This window comes from Tachysurus vachellii, chromosome 21 (assembly GCF_030014155.1).
Source record: "Tachysurus vachellii isolate PV-2020 chromosome 21, HZAU_Pvac_v1, whole genome shotgun sequence".
NCBI classification, from domain to species: domain Eukaryota; kingdom Metazoa; phylum Chordata; class Actinopteri; order Siluriformes; family Bagridae; genus Tachysurus; species Tachysurus vachellii.
The window spans coordinates 15,052,037-15,073,424 of record NC_083480.1 but is presented as its reverse complement, the minus strand read 5'-3'; the positions used below and the strand labels follow the sequence as shown (position 1 = coordinate 15,073,424).

General features: G+C 40.7%; 1 protein-coding gene across 3 annotated transcripts; it reads right to left on the bottom strand.

Moving 5' to 3' along the window:
• Positions 1-2,111: 2,111 nt before the first annotated feature.
• On the bottom strand, positions 2,112-19,420 carry shfl (shiftless antiviral inhibitor of ribosomal frameshifting). 3 transcript variants are annotated; one of them, XM_060897522.1, is made up of 10 exons: positions 19,262-19,420; positions 17,920-18,055; positions 17,718-17,767; positions 17,582-17,623; positions 17,437-17,493; positions 13,432-13,473; positions 12,443-12,598; positions 9,092-9,195; positions 6,016-6,182; positions 2,112-3,143 (listed from the first exon to the last, which is right to left on the bottom strand). In XM_060897522.1, the coding sequence occupies exons 1-10, from the start codon at positions 19,292-19,294 to the stop codon at positions 2,920-2,922; spliced, it is 1,011 nt and encodes a 336-aa protein (XP_060753505.1). In that variant the 5' UTR covers positions 19,295-19,420; the 3' UTR covers positions 2,112-2,919. The 3 variants fall into 3 exon arrangements, with proteins under 3 accessions (XP_060753505.1, XP_060753506.1, XP_060753508.1); XM_060897523.1 differs by having other exon boundaries at positions 6,025-6,182; XM_060897525.1 differs by lacking the exon at positions 17,437-17,493.
• Positions 19,421-21,388: the final 1,968 nt, after the last annotated feature.

Below are 21,388 nucleotides of genomic sequence, written 5' to 3'. Positions count from 1 at the left end.
TAAAATCTTTAGATTCCGATTGCAAAGACAAACTGCTAACTTCAACAAAATGCATCCCAACAATGAAAAAACTACGGTCCTAAAAGGTGTCATCCTAATATTAGCAGGGATAAAAATCCCAGTTACAAAAAATATAATATCAATAACATAATATAAGATAACAAACAATAAATCCCAATTCTTACAAAAGCAAAAGGCTGACCACAACAAAGGCAAAACTCCAATCGCAAAAAACAGACATACTCACAATCCCAGAAAAATACCAATGTACCAATCCCAATCCCAAAAACATGTACGCCGAATGTCAAAAAGGACAATACACCAATCCCAATCAAAATAGGCAACCTCTAATTACAACTAAAAACCCCCAAGAGCCCAATACCCAATTTAACAAAAAATAAAATTCAAATCCCCGGGGCATGATGGTTTAGTGGTCAGCACGTTCGCCTCACACCTCCAGGGTTGGGGGTTCGATTCCCGCCTCCGCCTTGTGTGTGTGGAGTTTGCATGTTCTCCCCGTGCCTCGGGGGTTTCCTCCGGGTACTCCGGTTTCCTCCCCCGGTCCAAAGACATGCATGGTAGGTTGATTGGCATCTCTGGAAAATTGTCCGTAGTGTGTGATTGCGTGAGTGAATGAGAGTGTGTGTGTGTGTGTGTGTGTGTGTGTGCCCTGTGATGGGTTGGCACTCCGTCCAGGGTGTATCCTGCCTTGATGCAAGATGACGCCTGAGATAGGCACAGGCTCCCCGTGACCCGAGGTAGTTCGGATAAGCAGTAGAAGATGAATGAATGAATGAAAATTCAAATCCAAAAAAACGAAGAATCCAATGTCAATGAAAAGACGAATCCCAAACAACATAGGCAATAGAGTAATCCCAGCAAACACAAGCCTCCTATCCTTACTGGGATAAGATGGCAATACCAACGTTAATAATATCCCAATATCAACATCCAAACCTAACAAAGTCACGATCCCAGTCACAATAAAACTGCTGTCAATCCAACGACATGAGCTGAGGAAAAAGATTAAACATCTCACACAGAAGGCAGAAGCATAAACCAAGGTCGTAGTCTTCCCCAGTCATTTCTAATTTTTACAAATATTTACAAAATTCTGAAATACCAGGACAGTTCCAACAAAAGCAAAGACGTTCCATGTTTTTCCTATTTTTATAAGTAAGCTCAAGCCAGATTGACGTGTTCTACCGATGGGTTTGTTTTTGTCACACTGCTGCATTATCTTCCACAGTTCCTGCTATAGAGATGATCTCAGGCTTATCACATAATGTCACAATGTGATGAGCTCAGCAAGAACATGCTGGTGTAGTAATGCAATCTTTAGGGTTGGCTTTACTATGGAGCTGTTGTATGAGCAGTGCTTTCAGTATAAGTGCAGTTTTAAAGTGATGTATTTTACACCCTAATATGAGAAAACATGTCTGGTTTCTAACTATCTCCCTTAGAGTAAAAACATAAGGTGTTAAGGGAGAAAAGGGATAGATTTTGTCCGACCAGCATTTCTAACCACCTGCATGAGCCATTCACCAGCTGACATAACACATTAACCCTTTTCATTCATTCATTTTCTACCGCTTATCCGACTTCTCGGGTCACGGAGAGCCTGTGCCTATCTCAGGCGTCATCGGGCAGCAAGGCAGGATACACCCTGGACAGAGTGCCAACCCATCGCATGGCACACACACACACTCTCATTCACTCACGCAATCACACACTACAGACAATTTTCCAGAGATGCCAATCAACCTACCATGCATGTCTTTGGACCGGGGGAGGAAACCGGAGTACCCGGAGGAAACCCCCAAGGCACGGGGAGAACATGCAAACTCCACACACACAAGGCGGAGGCGGGAATCGAACCCCCAACCCTGGAGGTGTGAGGCCAACGTGCTAACCACTAAACCACTGTGCCCCCCACATTAATCCTTTTAGTCCAGGAAAAAAAAAACTTGTTTTTTTTAAAGGGTGCATGCCACATCCTGTCGTTTCCGCGCTCTTCAATCTGAAATCACAACTCAAAGTCTATTCTGTGCTTCATCTGGTATAGAATTTAAATAAACAACAACTTACAAAAACAAATAGAGTTCGAGAGATAAACTGTAGCAATACATTTATTGGTTAATAAGAATAAATTCATAATAAAACAAAATAAAGCTTGTGGCCTTCATTATTTTTTCTTCTAGAAATTTGGACCCTTCATTGTATAAAATGTTTAAACCCTTCGATGTATATTTATATATAGTATCTTCAACTTTTTTCTAAACAGTGTTATTTACTTGAAGTATATGTTAAAGACCCAAATGATTGCCACACTTTTTGAGCTCAAACATACAAAAGCAGGAAGTGATTGAAGATTAAAAAGCATATGGCTGCATATACCAAAATTCTTCATCATCTACTAATCACTTTACTAACTAGTACAGTTGTAATTTTAGTTTATTTGAGCCATGATTAAGTAAGTGCACTTTTTTTGGCAAGGCACACGAATATTTCTTCAGCTAAACTGGATCGACAAGCATATGGAAACCTTGATCGACAAGCATATGGATGGATTATCGAATGACTCTAGAAATAAATAATATTTCCTGACATACAACATGACCTTATTCCGTGTCAGGCAAAAAAAATTAAGAAAAAAGATCACGTGTCGTTCAAGCAATTTTGTAATTATAGCAAAGTATAACACAAACCTTCAGCGCTAAAATAACTTGCTATATCTTTAAAATTCCTGAAAACGCTAGAGAAGGCGCTGCTTCTCTAAAACAAATCTTTTTGCACTGCACCACCTTTCACATTTATGTATGTTATGATATTTTTTAATGAACAAAGCTCAGTGCTTTGGAACAGTGCTTGGAGGACAAGGATGATGATGATCTGTCGATGCACATATTGGCATTTCCTTTAGCTGCTGGTGCTACTGTCCGAATTATTGTCGCTCTCGTCCTCCTCGCGGATGTCATCCATTATGATGTCAAACAAATCCTCTAGCAGGCTGCCCTGACTCAGACATGTGTTCACCGTGGAGCCACTGCTGATATGGAGATGGCTGGGGTTCACCACCTGTGGCTTACCGTTCTTCTTCCTGCTGACCGGGTGCACACACTCAGTACCAGGAACGTAAGGCTCTGTGGAAAACAGAAACCAGATGTTGAAAGCATTTAAAACACCATTTAATGTTAGCAGGACCAAATCAATTCATTTGTATTTGTAAAGTGCTTTTGACAAATTTTTAAGTTTCTGCAGGAACTGCACTCAAATCTCCATCAGTGAACAGCTGATCTTCTTGAACTTCAAAAAGACAGATTTTATGTTAAAACTGGAACGAATGTTCTGGTTACTCAATGGCAAATTTTGATTCCACAGTTATAGAAGAGAATGATTTATAATCGGTTATAATCTTGTGCCACACAGATGAGGATGAGGCTCCTTTTGGAGTCTGGTTCCTCTCAAGGTTTCTTCCTTATATTGTCTCATTGTCTGGTTTTTCCTCACCGCCATCACTTCTGACGTGATCATTAGGGAAAATTCTAATTTAAAATGTATAGTTTATATTCTGAATTAATATATTTATGTAAAGCTGCTTTCTGACAATATCCTTTAAAAATGCAAATAAAATTGAATTGAGTAGGTCACACTAAACACTAAAGCAGGTGTGTTACTGACACCTAGTGTAGAGCAGTGGTACTGTGTGTTATAGCAGTGTTACCCTGTCTGTTACAGCAAAGTTACCCTGTCTGTTGTAGCAGTGTTACCCTGTCTGTTGTAGCAGTGTTACCCTGTCTGTTACAGCAGTGTTACCCTGTCTGTTGTAGCAATGTTACCCTGTCTGTTACAGCAATGTTACCCTGTCTGTTACAGCAGTGTTACCCTGTCTGTTGAACCAGTGTTACCATGTCTGTTATAGCAGTGTTACCCTGTCTGTCACAGCAGTGTTACCCTGTCTGTTGTAGCAATGTTACCCTGTCTGTTGTAGCAATGTTACCCTGTCTGTTGTAGCAATGTTACCCTGTCTGTTACAGCAATGTTACCCTGTCTGTTACAGCAATGTTACCCTGTCTGTTACAGCAATGTTACCCTGTCTGTTGTACCAGTGTTATCCTGTCTGTTGTAGCGGTGTAACCCTGTCTGTTGTAGCAGTGTTAACCTGTCTGTTGTAGCAGTGTTACCCTGTATGTTGTAGCAGTGTTACCCTGTCTGTTATAGCAGTGTTACCCTGTCTGTTACAGCAGTGTTACCCTGTCTGTTGTAGCAATGTTACCCTGTCTGTTACAGCAATGTTACCCTGTCTGTTACAGCAATGTTACCCTGTCTGTTACAGCAATGTTACCCTGTCTGTTGTAGCAGTGTTACCCTGTATGTTGTAGCAGTGTTACCCTGTCTGTTATAGCAGTGTTACCCTGTCTGTCACAGCAGTGTTACCCTGTCTGTTGTACCAGTGTTACCCTGACTGTTATAGCAGTGTTACCCTGTCTGTTATAGCAGTGTTATCCTGTCTGTTGTACCAGTGTTACCCTGTCTGTTACAGCAGTGTTACCCTGTCTGTTATAGCAGTGTTACCCTGTCTGTTGTAGCAGTGTTACCCTGTCTGTTGTACCAGTGTTACCCTGTCTGTTGTACCAATGTTACCCTGTCTGTTGTACCAATGTTACCCTGTCTGTTGTAGCAGTGTTACCCTGTCTGTTGTACCAGTGTTACCCTGTCTGTTGTACCAATGTTGCCCTGTCTGTTGTAGCAGTGTTACCCTGTCTGTTGTAGCAGTGTTACCCTGTCTGTTGTAGCAGTGTTACCCTGTCTGTTGTACCAATGTTACCCTGTCTGTTGTAGCAGTGTTACCCTGTCTGTTGTAGCAGTGTTACCCTGTCTGTTGTACCAGTGTTACCCTGTCTGTTGTACCAATGTTACCCTGTCTGTTGTACCAATGTTACCCTGTCTGTTGTACCAATGTTACCATGTCTGTTGTACCAATGTTACCCTGTCTGTTGTAGCAGTGTTACCCTGTCTGTTGTAGCAGTGTTACCCTGTCTGTTGTAGCAGTGTTACCCTGTCTGTTGTACCAATGTTACCCTGTCTGTTGTAGCAGTGTTACCCTGTCTGTTGTAGCAGTGTTACCCTGTCTGTTGTACCAGTGTTACCCTGTCTGTTGTACCAGTGTTACCCTGTCTGTTGTAGCAGTGTTACCCTGTCTGTTGTAGCAGTGTTACCCTGTCTGTTGTAGCAGTGTTACCCTGTCTGTTGTAGCAGTGTTACCCTGTCTGTTGTAGCAGTGTTACCCTGTCTGTTGTAGCAGTGTTACCCTGTCTGTTGTAGCAGTGTTACCCTGTCTGTTGTAGCAGTGTTACCCTGTCTGTTATAGCAGTGTTACCCTGTCTGTTGTAGCAGTGTTACCCTGTCTGTTGTAGCAGTGTTACCCTGTCTGTTACAGCAGTGTTACCCTGTCTGTTGTAGCAGTGTTACCCTGTCTGTTGTAGCAGTGTTACCCTGTCTGTTGTACCAGTGTTACCCTGTCTGTTGTACCAGTGTTACCCTGTCTGTTGTACCAATGTTACCCTGTCTGTTGTACCAATGTTACCCTGTCTGTTGTACCAATGTTACCCTGTCTGTTGTACCAGTGTTACCCTGTCTGTTGTAGCAGTGTTACCCTGTCTGTTGTAGCAGTGTTACCCTGTCTGTTGTAGCAGTGTTACCCTGTCTGTTGTAGCAGTGTTACCCTGTCTGTTGAACCAGTGTTACCCTGTCTGTTGTAGCAGTGTTACCCTGTCTGTTGTAGCAGTGTTACCCTGTCTGTTGTAGCAGTGTTACCCTGTCTGTTGTAGCAGTGTTACCCTGTCTGTTGTAGCAGTGTTACCCTGTCTGTTGTAGCAGTGTTACCCTGTCTGTTGTAGCAGTGTTACCCTGTCTGTTGTAGCAGTGTTACCCTGTCTGTTGTAGCAGTGTTACCCTGTCTGTTGTACCAATGTTACCCTGTCTGTTGTAGCAGTGTTACCCTGTCTGTTGTACCAATGTTACCCTGTCTGTTGTAGCAGTCCTCTGCCAGGCAGCTGTGCTGATGTCTTTTCCTCTGCCCAATGTTCCTCAAGTATTTGCGTGGAGGCAGGATGCGTGTCGGCATAACGATGAATCGGCAGTTATAACACGGAGATCCCAGGTCCATTCGACCGAAACTCCTTGCAGAAAAAAAGATAAACCATCAGCCTCAAGCAAAAAAAAAACAAACAACAAACAAACAAAAAAACAAAAAAGGGAATGTTTCCTTTTCTCAATTTAATTTCTATCCATTAGATTTTCACACATGTACGAGATATAGAGGAGATCTGAACTCCATGTGATCCCTACACCAATACAACATTTGTCTGACTGTATATTTGTAATCACACCATCTAGTGTCACCCATATGAGGATGAGCTTCCCCTTTGAGTCTGGTTCCTCTCAAGGTTTCTTCCTTTACCATCTAAGGGAGTTTTTCCTTACCACTGCTGCCTGAGTCACCTCAGACTTGCTCATTGGGGATAAATACATATACATACATACATACATACATATACATACATACTGTACATACATACATAAATATACATACATATATATATATATATATATATATACATATATATATATATATATATATATACATAAATATACATACATATATATATATATATTGTATTGAAAATGTAGCATAATATTCATTAGTGAGGATAAAAAGTCGCTTGAATAAAAGATTATAAACGATTACTAAATGCAGTGACTGTGAGATTTGGAAATACACTACTAATATTATTAATATAGTGTATTCTTAATTCTGCAAGGCAAAAGACAGATCAAAACTAAAACTAACATTTCTTGCACTATTAGCAGATTAATTTGCTTCTTCATTATAAATAAATAAAGAAATAAATGCTTACAGTTAGCAAAATGGTCAATTGTATTTGAAGCTTGGAACTAGTACAAGCTTTTAATATCTAGAAATCTAGAAAAAGCTTTTAATAATCTTATATTTGGTTTGTTGTAATCAGAAATACTAGATACACATTGCTCAGCGTAAATGAGTACACCCCCTTTAAAAAGTACAATTTTACACAATATCTCAATTGTGTAAACACAAAAACAATTTCCAAAATGTTGACAAGACAATGTTTTATATAACATCTGTTTAACTTATAACATGAAAGTAAGGTTAATAATATACATTTTAATATAACACATTTTTCAGTTTTACTCAAAATAGGATGATGCAAAAATGACAGCACCAAGTCTTCTAGGCATGGAATTAAAAAGTTGGAGACATTTTGCACCATCTATCTTTTTCCATTCTTTAAGAATTACCCCTTTTAGAGAGCTTCTGCTGGATGGAGAGTGATGAATTCCCCATTGGTGTTCGATTGGGATCAGATCAGGAGACATACTTGGCCACTTAATCACTTTCACACTGTTCTTCTTCTTCAGAAATCCAACAGTGGCCTTAGATGTGTGTTTAGGATTATTATCATTTTATCATCAGCACAGAGTGATGGTAGCATCTTCTCTTTCAGTATAGAGCAGTACATCTGTGAATCCCTGATGCCGTCAATGAAATGCAGCTCCCTGACACCAGCAGCACTCATGCAGCCCCACATAAGGACATTCCCACCACCATGTTTCTCTGTAGGCACCATGCATTTTTCTTTGAACTCCTGACATTTGTGACACCATACGGTTTTGAAGCCAAGTTTCAAATACATTTATCTTGGTCTCATCACTCCAGAGTGTAGAGTCCCGGTAGTCTTCATCTTTGTCAGGGTCTGTTTGTCCTTGTTTGGCTGGCCAACTCTAGGCGGGCTATTTTGTGCCTGAGCTATAGGAGAGGCTTCTTTGTGGACGATACTCATGCATGCCATTCCTCTGCAGTGTACGCCGTTTGGCTTTCTACTCCATTATATAACTGCTGTAAACTTGCATGCCGATTTTCTTTAACCCTTCTCATCAGAAGATGCTCCTAGACAACCTGGACGTCTCTGTGAGATGGTTGCAGTTTCATCTTTTTTTTTTTAATTTTTGTACAGTATTCTGTCAGATTGGTAAATCTTTGCTTGATCCTCTTATAGCCTTAACCTTTCTGGTGTAATGAAATTATTTTCTTTCTCAGGTCTTGTGACATTTCTATTCCATCAAGTTCAAGTTCAAGTTAGCTTTATTGTCATTTTGCTACATGTTGAGACATGCAGTGGAACGAGATGTAGTGTCTCACAGGTCAACAGTGCAACATACATACAGACATAAAACATAAAACAACAACGAAGCAGGGGGCAGGTACGGACTATGCCATCAGTACAAACAATACACTCAAGAAATAAATATAAATATGTGGACTATACAGTGCCTCCCTTGATATTGTACATGTGCAACAGGAGGCATTTAAAGTCAAGCAGCTGGTAGCAGGCTAGTGCAAGATGCAATTCCATGTGGTGCCATTACTGACAGTATGAAATGGGAAGGGGTTTTCTTATTTTTATAGTCAACTGTCTGCTGGACACTTGTGTAATGAATAATTAGACTCACCTGCGGCTGAATTCTTGTTAAATTAGACATTTGTAGTCTAAAATTTAGCTTTGCTCTAGAGACTTTCGGTGGGGTGTACTCATTTTTGTATCGCCCTAATTTGAGTAAAACTGAAAATTTTGTTCTCTAAGTTATATTATTAACCCTTCTTTCATGTTATAATTTAAACAGATGTTATATTAAATGTACTCATTTACATTTACACTGAGCAATGTATATATATATATATATATATATATATATATATATATATATATATATATATGTATATATGTATATATGTATATGTGTGTGTGTGTGTGTGTGTGTGTGTGTGTGTGTGTGTGTGTGTGTATTCGTAATATTTTATGCCTTTTTGCAGTGTAACAGTTCTAAACATTAGTTGTTTTTTTTGTGTCTGTTTACACTCATTACCAGTTTTGCTTTTTTCCCCAAAATTATTGTTGTTCCTAAAAGCTTGGATTAATAAAGTACAGGAACGTCCTTTAAGACAGGAGACAACAGGGAAGACTTCTTCTGTTCTGATGCTTTTACTTACTTGAAGGATCGACTGCAGTTCAGGCACGTGAAGTCCGCGATGCCCCACCTTTTGTTTGGTGGCACAGGTTCAAATTTCTGTTTGCACAACTGACACCGAGACACCTGAAAAGGATCAGAGATCACACTCAATGTTTCTAGTGATACTAGACATCAGACCACAGAAGCTTTAACAACAGCTGGGGAATGGAAATCAACAGAGAAGAGAAAAAGAAGGGAAACGCACACGTATGATGATCTCATCCATGTTTCTTTACTGCTGGATTAATATTATTATATCCCTGTCTGCTATTATTATTCAATTATTTCTATTTATTAGAATATAAACACTATTGGAAGTATCTGAAGAACTCCATGGCGACGAGTCATAGTCCTGCCCCTATCGAGGAGGTAATTATTTATTTATATGTTCATGCATAATAACACACAATAATTACTTTAGTACTGTATTTCCTGTATAATTTGTATAATTTCTGTAATTTGTATAAAGAAACATTTCTACATTTTTTACTTTGGTGACAACCATTTGTTCCAATGCCAAAGAAAACGTAGGACTTCCTTTGTACGTTGTTAAAAATAATTTACTCGATGGTTTAACGAAAAAAAGAAACGTTGTTGTAAATGAACATAAAATATAAACTTAAAAAAAACTGTTTACAACATAGATAGGAAGGTGAGCATGAGAACAATCCAAACTTCCAAATACCAAATATATCTAAAATGATTAATTTAGTAAATAAGCATTAGTATACCTGTCAATCATCGTCTTCATTAAATTAAAGTTTTACCATCTAAATCTAAATTCCTGTGAGATTCAGCGAGAACAAGACCTAACGGTTTCCTCTGAAACTTTTAGAACAGCAAGGCCAGTTCATTTGGTTGTGCAACAAAGTTATCTGGGTTTGAGATCGAGAGATGGCAATGAGACGAGAGTTTAGCATTTCCTGGTATTTACATCTAAATATAAAACAAAGAACTGCTTGCATCAGAACAACGTGTATCACAAACATGTAAAATCAGCTGAACTCGATCTTTTCAAATAGAGGCAGCGACAGACACAAGCGTGAGAACACAGACAGCTTAGAAAATTTTGCTCCCTTGGATTTGTGACAAACTTGTGCTCTCCTAAATATTTGTGTTAAAATCAAACATTCTGTCAATATAATAAACTACACAAAATGATGAATATATCAATTCTGTAATTTGCAGGAGCTTTGTCAAATAAATACTAGGGATGTACCGATCCGATATTTCGGATCGGAATCGACGCCGATCCAAGCATTTTGAGTGGATCGGGTATCGGTGGTGTGTAACCGATCCTAATCCGATACCCGTGGTCATGGGCATTGGAACCATTATATGTGGGTGGGACAGGACCCACCCACTTTTTAAGACCCATAATATTGGACCCACCCACTTTTACTGTCTCTATTCAGCGCATAATGTCTTTTTTTATTACTTTTCAGAGCGCCGCCAGTCAAATCCATTCTGCTTGAGAAATGTCCTATTAAATTAAACTCCATTCCGCGTTTTACCTACAGCATTGACCACGCTCCTGCTTCCTGAAATCCATGGGCGACGGAACCATTATATGTGGGTGGGACAGGACACGCCCACTTTTTATTCATTTCCGACACCCATGCCCGTGGTGGTTGATTAATGAACAGCAAACATCATAAACTATTGCTTAAACTTAGAAGAAAAATACACTTATATATTAAATTGTATTAATGAAAATAAATATAATAAATTTTATAGGAAATATGTTGCACAACCGCCTGCGACAGACAGACAAGTTTAGCAGGCGCCCTTTTCATTTACCTCAGCGCGTTAAACATGTCGCTCATTTGGGTGCAAGGTTTACTGTTTAATACATTTTGCATTGTGTTTCAAGAGTTCTAATTTAAGATTCACTTTAAAATATTGCCTTTTCTTCAGAAAATTATTTAATTTAATAATTGCGGTATATATGGTTTAGATTGTTATACCACTAACTGTTAAAAGTACTGTTTGCTACTGCATTAATATTTTTTAAGGTTTCTTGTGTTTTCATTTTTCATACAGTAATGAGGATTTTTTGTATTTCTTTACCAGAAACAAATAAATCTTAATAACTATACATTCTGGGGGGGCACGGTGGCTTAGTGGTTAGCACCTTCGCCTCACACCTCCAGGGTTGGGGGTTCGATTCCCTCCTCCACCTTGTGTGTGTGGAGTTTGCATGTTCTCCCCGTGCCTCGGGGGTTTCCTCCGGGTACTCCGGTTTCCTCCCCCGGTCCAAAGACATGCATGGTAGGTTGATTGGCATCTCTGGAAAATTGTCCCTAGTGTGTGATTGCGTGAGTGAATGAGTGTGTGTGTGTGTGTGTGTGCGCCCTGTGATGGGTTGGCACTCCGTCCAGGGTGTATCCTGCCTTGATGCCCAATGACACCTTAGAACTACCCCGTGACCCGAGGTAGTTCGGATAAGCGGTAGAAGATGAATGAATGAATGAACTATACATTCTTTAGTTTTAAAGGTAGAAAAGAACACAGATATCAGATAGGTATCGGCCGATACTGGCAAACGCTGGTATCGGATTCGGATCAGAAGAGAAAAAGTGGTATCGGTACATCCCTAATAAATACATGTATACAGACAGATTGTAATCCGGCCCAGCAAATAGACCATAAGTTTAGAAAAAGAGCAAGTCTGTGTGACTCCACTAGAGGGGCGACTAGAACAATAAATCCAGACCGTACACTGAGCTACTGTAAAAATGTGCTAATAAGCAAAAATTGACTTGTAAATAGATTTTGCACTATTTATGTGTGTTTTTTAATCATCATTTTATTATAGACTGTATTGTCCAGATGCAAGACATATAATCCCTAATAAATCCATTACTGGGTTGTAAGCATAACATAATAAATAAAAAAGAAAAGAGGGGACAAATACTTATGTAGGTTGTGTAGTGTTAGCTACAAATAGCCTGAACTAGACTGTGGACCTTAATAACAGTTTTGTGCCCTGATTGTGACAGCTGGCTATTAGAATCAGCTAGTTATCCGCTCGGTTTATTCATGCTAGCTAACATTTAAGTGATTAGGATCTGTTCATTAGCCTCAGTTAATGTTAAACTTGCTTCCTTGAATAAAAGTATCTCCCATTAATAGCTCAAACTAGACTGTGATTCCAGATGTGTCTTTCTTTTGTACATATTTTTTTGTATGTTTACTTTTTTTTAATGAAAATTTATGTATGATTTTCTTCATTTTCTGCTGTAAGTTGAGTTTCACTCAGAGGAGTGTTAAGAAGAGGATTTGTTTAAACAAACGATTGCATGTTTACTTGATTAAAGAATTATTTTACCATCTTTCTCTCAGGGACTCGTCTCCACCAGCTCTTGTCGCACAATTCGCAGGCGAACTGGTGCTCGGCGGAGGGCATTTGGTTCTGCTGTGCAAGATCGAACATGCGCTTGTTCTTCTCTGTTAGAGGCAGAAGTTTAAGTTGCTTCCCAAGTTCCTAGATACACATATAATAAGTGTAACACAACACAAATAAGTTCAAACAATTAAACAACATCCCCTAATGTTGTTACACAATCAACCAGTAGGCAGAGAGAGAGAGGGAGGGAGGGAGGGAGAGAGAGAGAGAGAGAGAGAGAGAGAGAGAGAGAGAGAGAGAGAGAGAGAGAGAGAGAGAGAGAGAGAGAGAGAGAGAGAGAGAGAGAGAGACAAAGAGAAAGAGAGAGAGAGAGAGAGAGAGAGAGAGAGAGAGAGAGAGAGAGAGAGAGAGAGAGAGAGAGAGAGAGAGAGAGAGAGAGAGAGAGAAGGAGACAGAGAAAGAGAGAGAGAGAGAGAGAGAGAGAAGGAGACAAAGAGAGAGAGAGAGAGAGAGAGAAGGAGAGAGACAAAGAGAGAGAGAGAGAGAGAGAAGGAGACAGAGAAAGAGAGAGAGAGAGAGAGAGAGAGAAGGAGACAAAGAGAGAGAGAGAGAGAGAGAGAGAGAGAGAGAGACAAAGAGGGAAATAGAGAGAGAGAGAGAGAGAGAGAGACAAAGAGAGAGAGAGAGAGAGAGAGAGAGAGAGACAAAGAGGGAAATAGAGAGAGAGAGAGAGAGAGACAAAGAGAGAAAGAGAGAGAGAGAGAGAGAGAGAGAGAGAGAGAGAGAGAGAGAGAGAGAGTTTCACTTCCTTATAAAATGTGTCTTGTGTAAAAGTCAGACTGGATTCACAGCAAATCACTGAGCCTCTAACCTACACACCCTAATTGACCTGCATGTTACCAAAACAGGAACAAAAGAGAGAGAGAGAGAGAGAGAGAGAGGCGGGTGGGGGGGGACGTTAGGTAACTGACCTGTATGTCTTTGTCCTCCTGAGGCTCTTTGTTTGCTTTAGGCTACACCGAGACACAGAGCAGAGAGAGCACACATCAGCACAAAGGATCCATTACTGTTGTTTTTAATAATTTAAAGGGGCAGTCTGAAGTTTTGGAAAAATCTGTTTCTAGATCTATGGCGATTATTTGATTTTCGAGGCTTGTGGTTGGTTTCACATAATTTAACAAACCAAAAAGTAAAAAAAAAAAAAAAAAAAAAAAAAATTGTTTGTTTAGCATGTAGGGCAGAGATAAAGTGAGAAAAGGGTAAATAAACCATGTGTGTGTGTGTTTAGAGGTATGGAAAGTTCACCCCAGCATAATAATATCCAGAGGTTTCAAATGTCATGTAGACTACATTCAGGATTTCTGTTGTCATTATCCAGTGCGCACGACATGTCTACAGAGCTAAGCCAGCTCACAGAAATGTTGCAAGCCAATGCACACAGGATGTTTGGTTCACTTCCTGCAATCGAGTTGATTCAGAGTCAAATCACTTTGTTGTTGCAAGCTGTTGTTGTGAGAAAGCAGTCCGACGCCACCTCGCTCAGGCTTCTCGGTCCGCACCGGTGTCCGATCGCTATGTTTGTACACGACTAAAGAGCCACACCGAGCGAGAAAACTCTCAAAGGTTCTATTTAAATGGACTAAACACCGCATGTGTCAAAGCACACTTAGACTTCTGTTTACATTTTTCTGCCCTGAAATCAGCTCTGGAATCCTGTTTAGGAAGTACGAAGGGATCTTAAAATTTACATTTACATTCCTAGCATTTATCAGACACCCTTATCCAGAGCGACTTACATTTTTATCTCATTTTGATACAACTGAGCAATTGAGGGTTAAGGGCCTTGCTCAGGGGCCAAGCATTGGTAGTTTGGTGGACGTAGGAATCGAACTCACAACCTTCCGATTGGTAGCCAACACCTTAACCACTAGGCTACCACATCCCACTCAAAAATAAATGAACATTGGTGGAAACAAAATGCTCTTTTATACCAAGAATTTAATTACATTCTAAAACAACAAGATAATTTATGAAAATTAAGAAAAGTCATTAGTAAACTTTATTGTCAACTTAAATGTCGATGCCTTCTTAAATATAAGCTAACACGAGTCTGGGTTTAGCAGTTAAAACCTTAGTTTTGGTCTTAGGCTGTGTCTCAATCAGCTCTCTAACTCCCTACTTAGTGAATCAGTATATCATGTACACGAGGTAAGGATTCTGGCTCCGGAGACACTGTGACACTACACACTGAGACACTACACACTGAGACACTACACACTGGGACACTACACACTGAGACACTACACACTGAGACACTACACACTGAGACACTACACACTGGGACACTACACACTGAGACACTACACACTGGGACACTACACACTGAGACACTACACACTGGGACACTACACACTGAGACACTACACACTGGCTCACTACATACTGAGACACTACACACTGAGACACTACACACTGGGACACTACACACTGAGACACTACACACTGAGACACTACACACTGGGACACTACACACTGAGACACTACACACTGAGACACTACACACTGAGACACTACACACTGGCTCACTACATACTGAGACACTACACACTGAGACACTACACACTGGGACACTACACACTGAGACACTACACACTGAGACACTACACACTGAGACACTACACACTGGCTCACTACACACTGAGACACTACACACTGAGACACTACACACTGGCTCACTACACACTGAGACACTACACACTGGGACACTACACACTGAGACACTACACACTGGGACACTACACACTGGGACACTACAAACTGAGACACTACACACTCAGACACTACACACTGAGACACTACACACTGGCTCACTACACACTGAGACACTACACACTGGCTCACTACACACTGAGACACTACACACTGGGACACTACTCACTGGGACACTACACACTGGCTCACTACACACTGAGACACTACACACTGGCTCACTACACACTGAGACACTACACACTGGCTCACTACATACTGAGACACTACACACTGAGACACTACACACTGGGACACTACACACTGAGACACTACACACTGAGACACTACACACTGAGACACTACACACTGAGACACTACACACTGGCTCACTACACACTGAGACACTACACACTGAGACACTACACACTGGCTCACTACACACTGAGACACTACACACTGAGACACTACACACTGAGACACTACACACTGAGACACTACACACTGAGACACTACACACTGAGACACTACACACTGAGACACTACACACTGGCTCACTACACACTGAGACACTACACACTGAGACACTACACACTGAGACACTACACACTGGCTCACTACACACTGAGACACTACACACTGAGACACTACACACTGAGACACTACACACTGAGACACTACACACTGAGACACTACACACTGAGACACTACACACTGAGACACTACACACTGAGACACTACACACTGAGACACTACACACTGGCTCACTACACACTGAGACACTACACATTGAGACACTACACACTGAGACACTACACACTGGCTCACTACACACTGAGACACTACACACTGAGACACTACACACTGGCTCACTACACACTGGCTCACTACACACTGAGACACTACACACTGAGACACTACACACTGAGACACTACACACTGGCTCACTACACACTGAGACACTACACACTGAGACACTACACACTGAGACACTACACACTGAGACACTACACACTGGCTCACTACACACTGGCTCACTACACACTGAGACACTACACACTGAGACACTACACACTGGCTCACTACACACTGAGACACTACACACTGAGACACTACACACTGGGACACTACACACTGAGACACTACACACTGGGACACTACACACTGGCTCACTACACACTGAGACACTACACACTGAGACACTACACACTGGGACACTACACACTGAGACACTACACACTGGGACACTACACACTGGCTCACTACACACTGAGACACTACACACTGAGACACTACACACTGGGACACTACACACTGAGACACTACACACTGGGACACTACTCACTGAGACACTACACACTGGGACACTACACACTGAGACACTACACACTGAGACACTACACACTGGGACACTACACACTGGTGACTCAATTTCTGATCACTACAAATTCGTGTACATATATAAAATATTTACGTTTTATACATCGTAGAAATGAATGAATTGACCAATGACTTGCCCCACTGGGGGACAAATAAAGATTTGAATTGAAATATGTTCGTAATCACATTAGTTTCTCTCACGGTACCCCGTGCAGGTTCGTATAAACAATTCATTAAATACTTTAAAGTCATTAGACTCAAGTAATCAGTTGAGAGCCACAACGAGAACAAGCTACTTATTTGTAGACAAAGATGGTGAGAGTTCGGTTTGCCGACACTGAGAGGCTTCAAAAAATAAGATCCCTGGTTTTCATGGTGCATTGTGGGATTTTTTGGCAGCAAATGTTCCAGTGCATTAAAAGGATTTTGAGATTGATGGATTGATTTATTGAGAGAAAGAAAGAGAGAGAGAGAGAGAGAGAGAGAGAGAGAGATTAAAAAAGCAGACTCCCTTTACCCTGTTTGTTCACACTGTCATCCAAAGCCTGAGACTTGTGTGTGTGCAAATAGAAAAAGTTTGTGCACCCCTAAGATTCACTGCAACTGAAACGCAAGGCTTGAAACTGTCCTTTAATAGTAAGTTAAACGTTTGTATCGGGGCTTGAACTGTTTGATGAGAACAGGTGCTTTCACTTTCATGTGCGAAGAAGAGAAATAAAGGTTGTGTTCTTTTATGCTGAGCTTTGGTTTAAATTTTTCTTTGGTTTAAAATTTTTCTGAGAAAATAACCATTAAATTAATCTGCTAACACTGCAGGAGCGAGATTAGACTTCCTGAGTTTCACCTACTTGTTTAGAGCTCCTAGGTTCGTTACTGGCTCCTGGTTGTCTGTCTTTTCTTTTCTCCTGCAACATACAACGTGATGCTCAAATCTCAGGCTTTGGAATGAAACCCAGAAGCGACGGTTTTAAACAATCAGCATGCTGTCGTTACCTGCTGTTCTTTTTCCTCATTCTGCAGTTTCTCGACCACGTTCTGTCAGTGAGCAGGAAACGTATGTTGTCATGCAAAACAAGCTTTTTGCATAATGATGTTTCGGAATCAGGAAGCTGACGAAGCGAGACCTTACCTTTACGATAGGATCGTTTTTCAGCGACCATCTGTCATCATCGTCCAGGTCTGCACACGAGACAGTAAAAGAAAGGGAGAAAAGCGTGGAATGGATTGTGGGAAAGGGAAGTGAAATGTTGGTTTAGTAAATCATGCTGATGAATCAGTGATTCAGGAGAAGCAGAAGGGGTTGCGTTCAGAACAAAGACGTACTCTTTTACCTTGGTCTTTCATCAGGATGATCACCTTCGCTACCATTCGGTAGTTGTTCTCGTAGCGGCGCATGAACACCGCTGCCTTGTCGATCGGAATCTTTCCGTGAAACGTCTCTCTCAGTCGCCTGACGCATTTTTCCAACTGAATCAACAGAACAAAAACACAAGTCATATGTTTATAGAAATAGACAACATTAAACTGTACCTTTAATCATTTGTAGTCGATGTGACCTTCAACATCATTCATTCATCTTCTACCGCTTATCCGAACTACCTCGGGTCACGGGGAGCCTGTGCCTATCTCAGGCGTCAAGGCACACACACACTCTCATTCACACACGCAATCACACACTACGGACAATTTTCCAGAGACGCCAATCAACCTACCATGCATGTCTTTGGACCGGGGGAGGAAACCGGAGTACCCGGAGGAAACACCCGAGGCACGGGGAGAACATGCAAACTCCACACACACAAGGCGGAGGCGGGAATCGAACCCCCGACCCTGGAGGTGTGAGGCGAACGTGCTAACCACTAAGCCACCGTGCCCCCACCTTCAACATCATCCAAGATTTATATTGTGGTGAACGTTTTTAGATTAAACGTCATCCCATTTTGTAAAAACCGTGTCGCGTTCTCAGACTTCATGTTTGCTCAAAAACAACTTTATAATGTCAAAAACATTGAAAGGATTTCAGGGAGTTCTGCTTTAATACGTTACAGGGCAGAGTGTGGAAAATGAACAGCTTTCTATTTGTAACAGTGACCCTTTCCATCACGCTTAAAGCCGAGGATGCCAATATGAATTAAAAGCAAATGTATGGAGACTTCTTTTTCTTTCTGTTTACGTCAAACACAAATATCTTTACTGTCTCTCTTTATTATTGTCAAACATCATAAACTACAAATTTGATAAAAAACAAGTTTGTTTTCTTCATAGTTCTTCATATACACTTCTGAGTGTTGTGTAATGTGAGATTGCCAGATATAATGAAAGGTAACACAATTTTATTTTAAACGTTAAATGAATCTATAAGCAAATAAATAAATAAAACACATAGCAATCTATTATACACGACTATGCTGTAGATGTGTGTGTCCCTGAGGATTAAACTAACTACCATAAGCTTGAGGTAGATGTGGTGTGTCAGTACAAACCCTACAGGCATTGATTTGTGAGCTGTGGGATTTTTACAGACTTCAGTAATGAAGGAAGTTCATGTCTCTGCATTTGTTTAACGTTGATGTGTGTTAATGCGGGTGTGACTGCTGCACCTACACTGGCAACATACTGTACATTTACTGTCAAAACAGAATCTGGGTCTGAGGCATTTTTTAGATTTCTTACCTCCACTTGCTCTTCACTTGATTGTCGACTCATTTCCTCAGCTCAGTGAAAGTCTCTTCACAGCAGGAACAGCAGAAAGGTTTCGTCCAGAAGTGTTACAGCCTCCACACGGCCCTGTTTTTCCTGCTCTTATTCTTCACTTCACTTCACTTTCGGTTTCCATTCTCATAGCTGCTGTTACAGGAAACCACCAGCAGGCGGCGACAGACATTATGTTTCAATTCACGTTAAAAATCATTTGCCTAATATTGTGTAGGTCGACTTTTTTCCCCCCCCCCGACCAAAGCTGCTCTGAGACCTTTTGGTATTGTACTCCACAAAACCTCTAAACGTGTGCTGTGGAATCTGGTATCGGATTGGAATTAAATCCTTGATCAGATTGAGAACACTGACATGATGGAATGGTGGCACATGTCAAAGTAACATACACATGAATCCCAGGAGTCAAAGTTTCCCAGAAGATCATTGCCATGTCTTCTCCAGGTCAGTGATTCATCCTGAATCACATCCTGCTGTCCACATGGTGATTGTCACACCAGATCACCTTCTTTTACGGCTCCGTGATCCAGTTTTGGTGCCATTATATGAGCATTTGCTGGTGTACAGGATGTCAGCGTGTCACTTTGACCACGCTGTAGCTATGTTGCTCCGCACAGCAAACCGTAATGCTCTGTGTGTTTTGACTCCTTTGTATTTTGCTTATTTTGCTCTTCTCACCAGATAATATTTCCTTTGCTATAACCCACAACAATGACCCTTGGGCTCCCATGACCCTGACCTTGTCCTTCCTTGGAGCACTAAGCACTGCATATTGGGAATGCTCCACAAGACCTGATGTTCTGGAGATGCTCTGACACAGTCGTCTAGCCATCACCATTTTTTCCTTTACTCTCACTCATTTTCTACCGCTTATCCGAACTACCTCGGGTCACGGGGAGCCTGTGCCTATCTCAGGCGTCATCGGGCATCAAGGCAGGATACACCCTGGACGGAGTGCCAACCCATCGCAGGGCACACACACACACTCTCATTCACTCACGCAATCACACACTACGGACAATTTTCCAGAGATGCCAATCAACCTACCATGCATGTCTTTGGACTGGGGGAGGAAACCGGATTACCCGGAGGAAACCCCCGAGGCACGGGGAGAACATGCAAACTCCACACACACAAGGTGGAGGCGGGAATCGAACCCCCGACCCTGGAGGTGTGAGGCGAACGTGCTAACCACTAAGCCACCGTGACCCCTTGTTCCTTTATGGATAATATAAATTTTTGTATAATATTAAAGTTTTTGTACTATATTTCTAATGTTCTGTAAAGCTGCTTTGAGACATTGTCCATTGTTAAATGCACTATACAAACTGAAGTGAATTAAACACCTGCTTCTTACATTCAGATCAACATTCAGAGAAATCCATAGTTCGTGAACGAGTTTGTGAACTCTGTTTTATTATTGTTTATTATTCATAATTTGTGCATTAGTAATATAAAACACATATAGTATGATTTTAGTTTTATACACTGTTATCTATTATACACTGACATACTGATATCATTTATATTTAACATGATACAATACATATTAATAAAACACAGTTCTATATAAATTATTTTCATTATAGCATACAGTTATTTACAAAACACTGTCTGCATGTAAATACTTAATTAAACTCATTCATGGTATGATGGTTAAAAAAAAAACACCAGCAGTAAATGCCACAAACTGTTTCCATGGTTACATCGCGGTGTTCTCAATTGCATTATGGGTAATGTAGTTTTGTGTGTGGACGTCGGAAAATTAGCACGATTTAGAAAGTAAAATTTTTTACTAAAAGAACTAGTGACTTTGCCAGAAGCGTGTACAATTGTTTTAAGATAGTGTTCTGAATATTAATGAGTGTTTTTTTTATTCCGGTTCGTCACTGCTCATCCCTGAGAACGTCATTTCCCAGAATGCGAGGTCCAAGACCGCCATGTTTTATAACGCGGTTGCCAGATTGGTTACTTTTTTTTTTAGCATACACACATAATGTTGATGTTGCTACATATACTCACCCATGGTTTTAAAATGTATTATTGATTATAATTTTTTATTGATTTATTGTTATTAATATTATTATT

What these genes read in the sequence shown, in the direction of transcription:
- shfl (XM_060897522.1), bottom strand. Translation starts at nt 19,294, where the DNA reads ATGAGTCGACAATCAAGTGAAGAGCAAGTGGAG. An exon ending in AGGAGGACAAAGACATACAG is followed by an intron (nt 12,599 to 13,431) that starts GTCAGTTACCTA and finishes ATGTGTATCTAG; the next exon opens with GAACTTGGGAAGCAACTTAA. An exon ending in AACTGCAGTCGATCCTTCAA is followed by an intron (nt 6,183 to 9,091) that starts GTAAGTAAAAGC and finishes TTTTTCTGCAAG; the next exon opens with GAGTTTCGGTCGAATGGACC.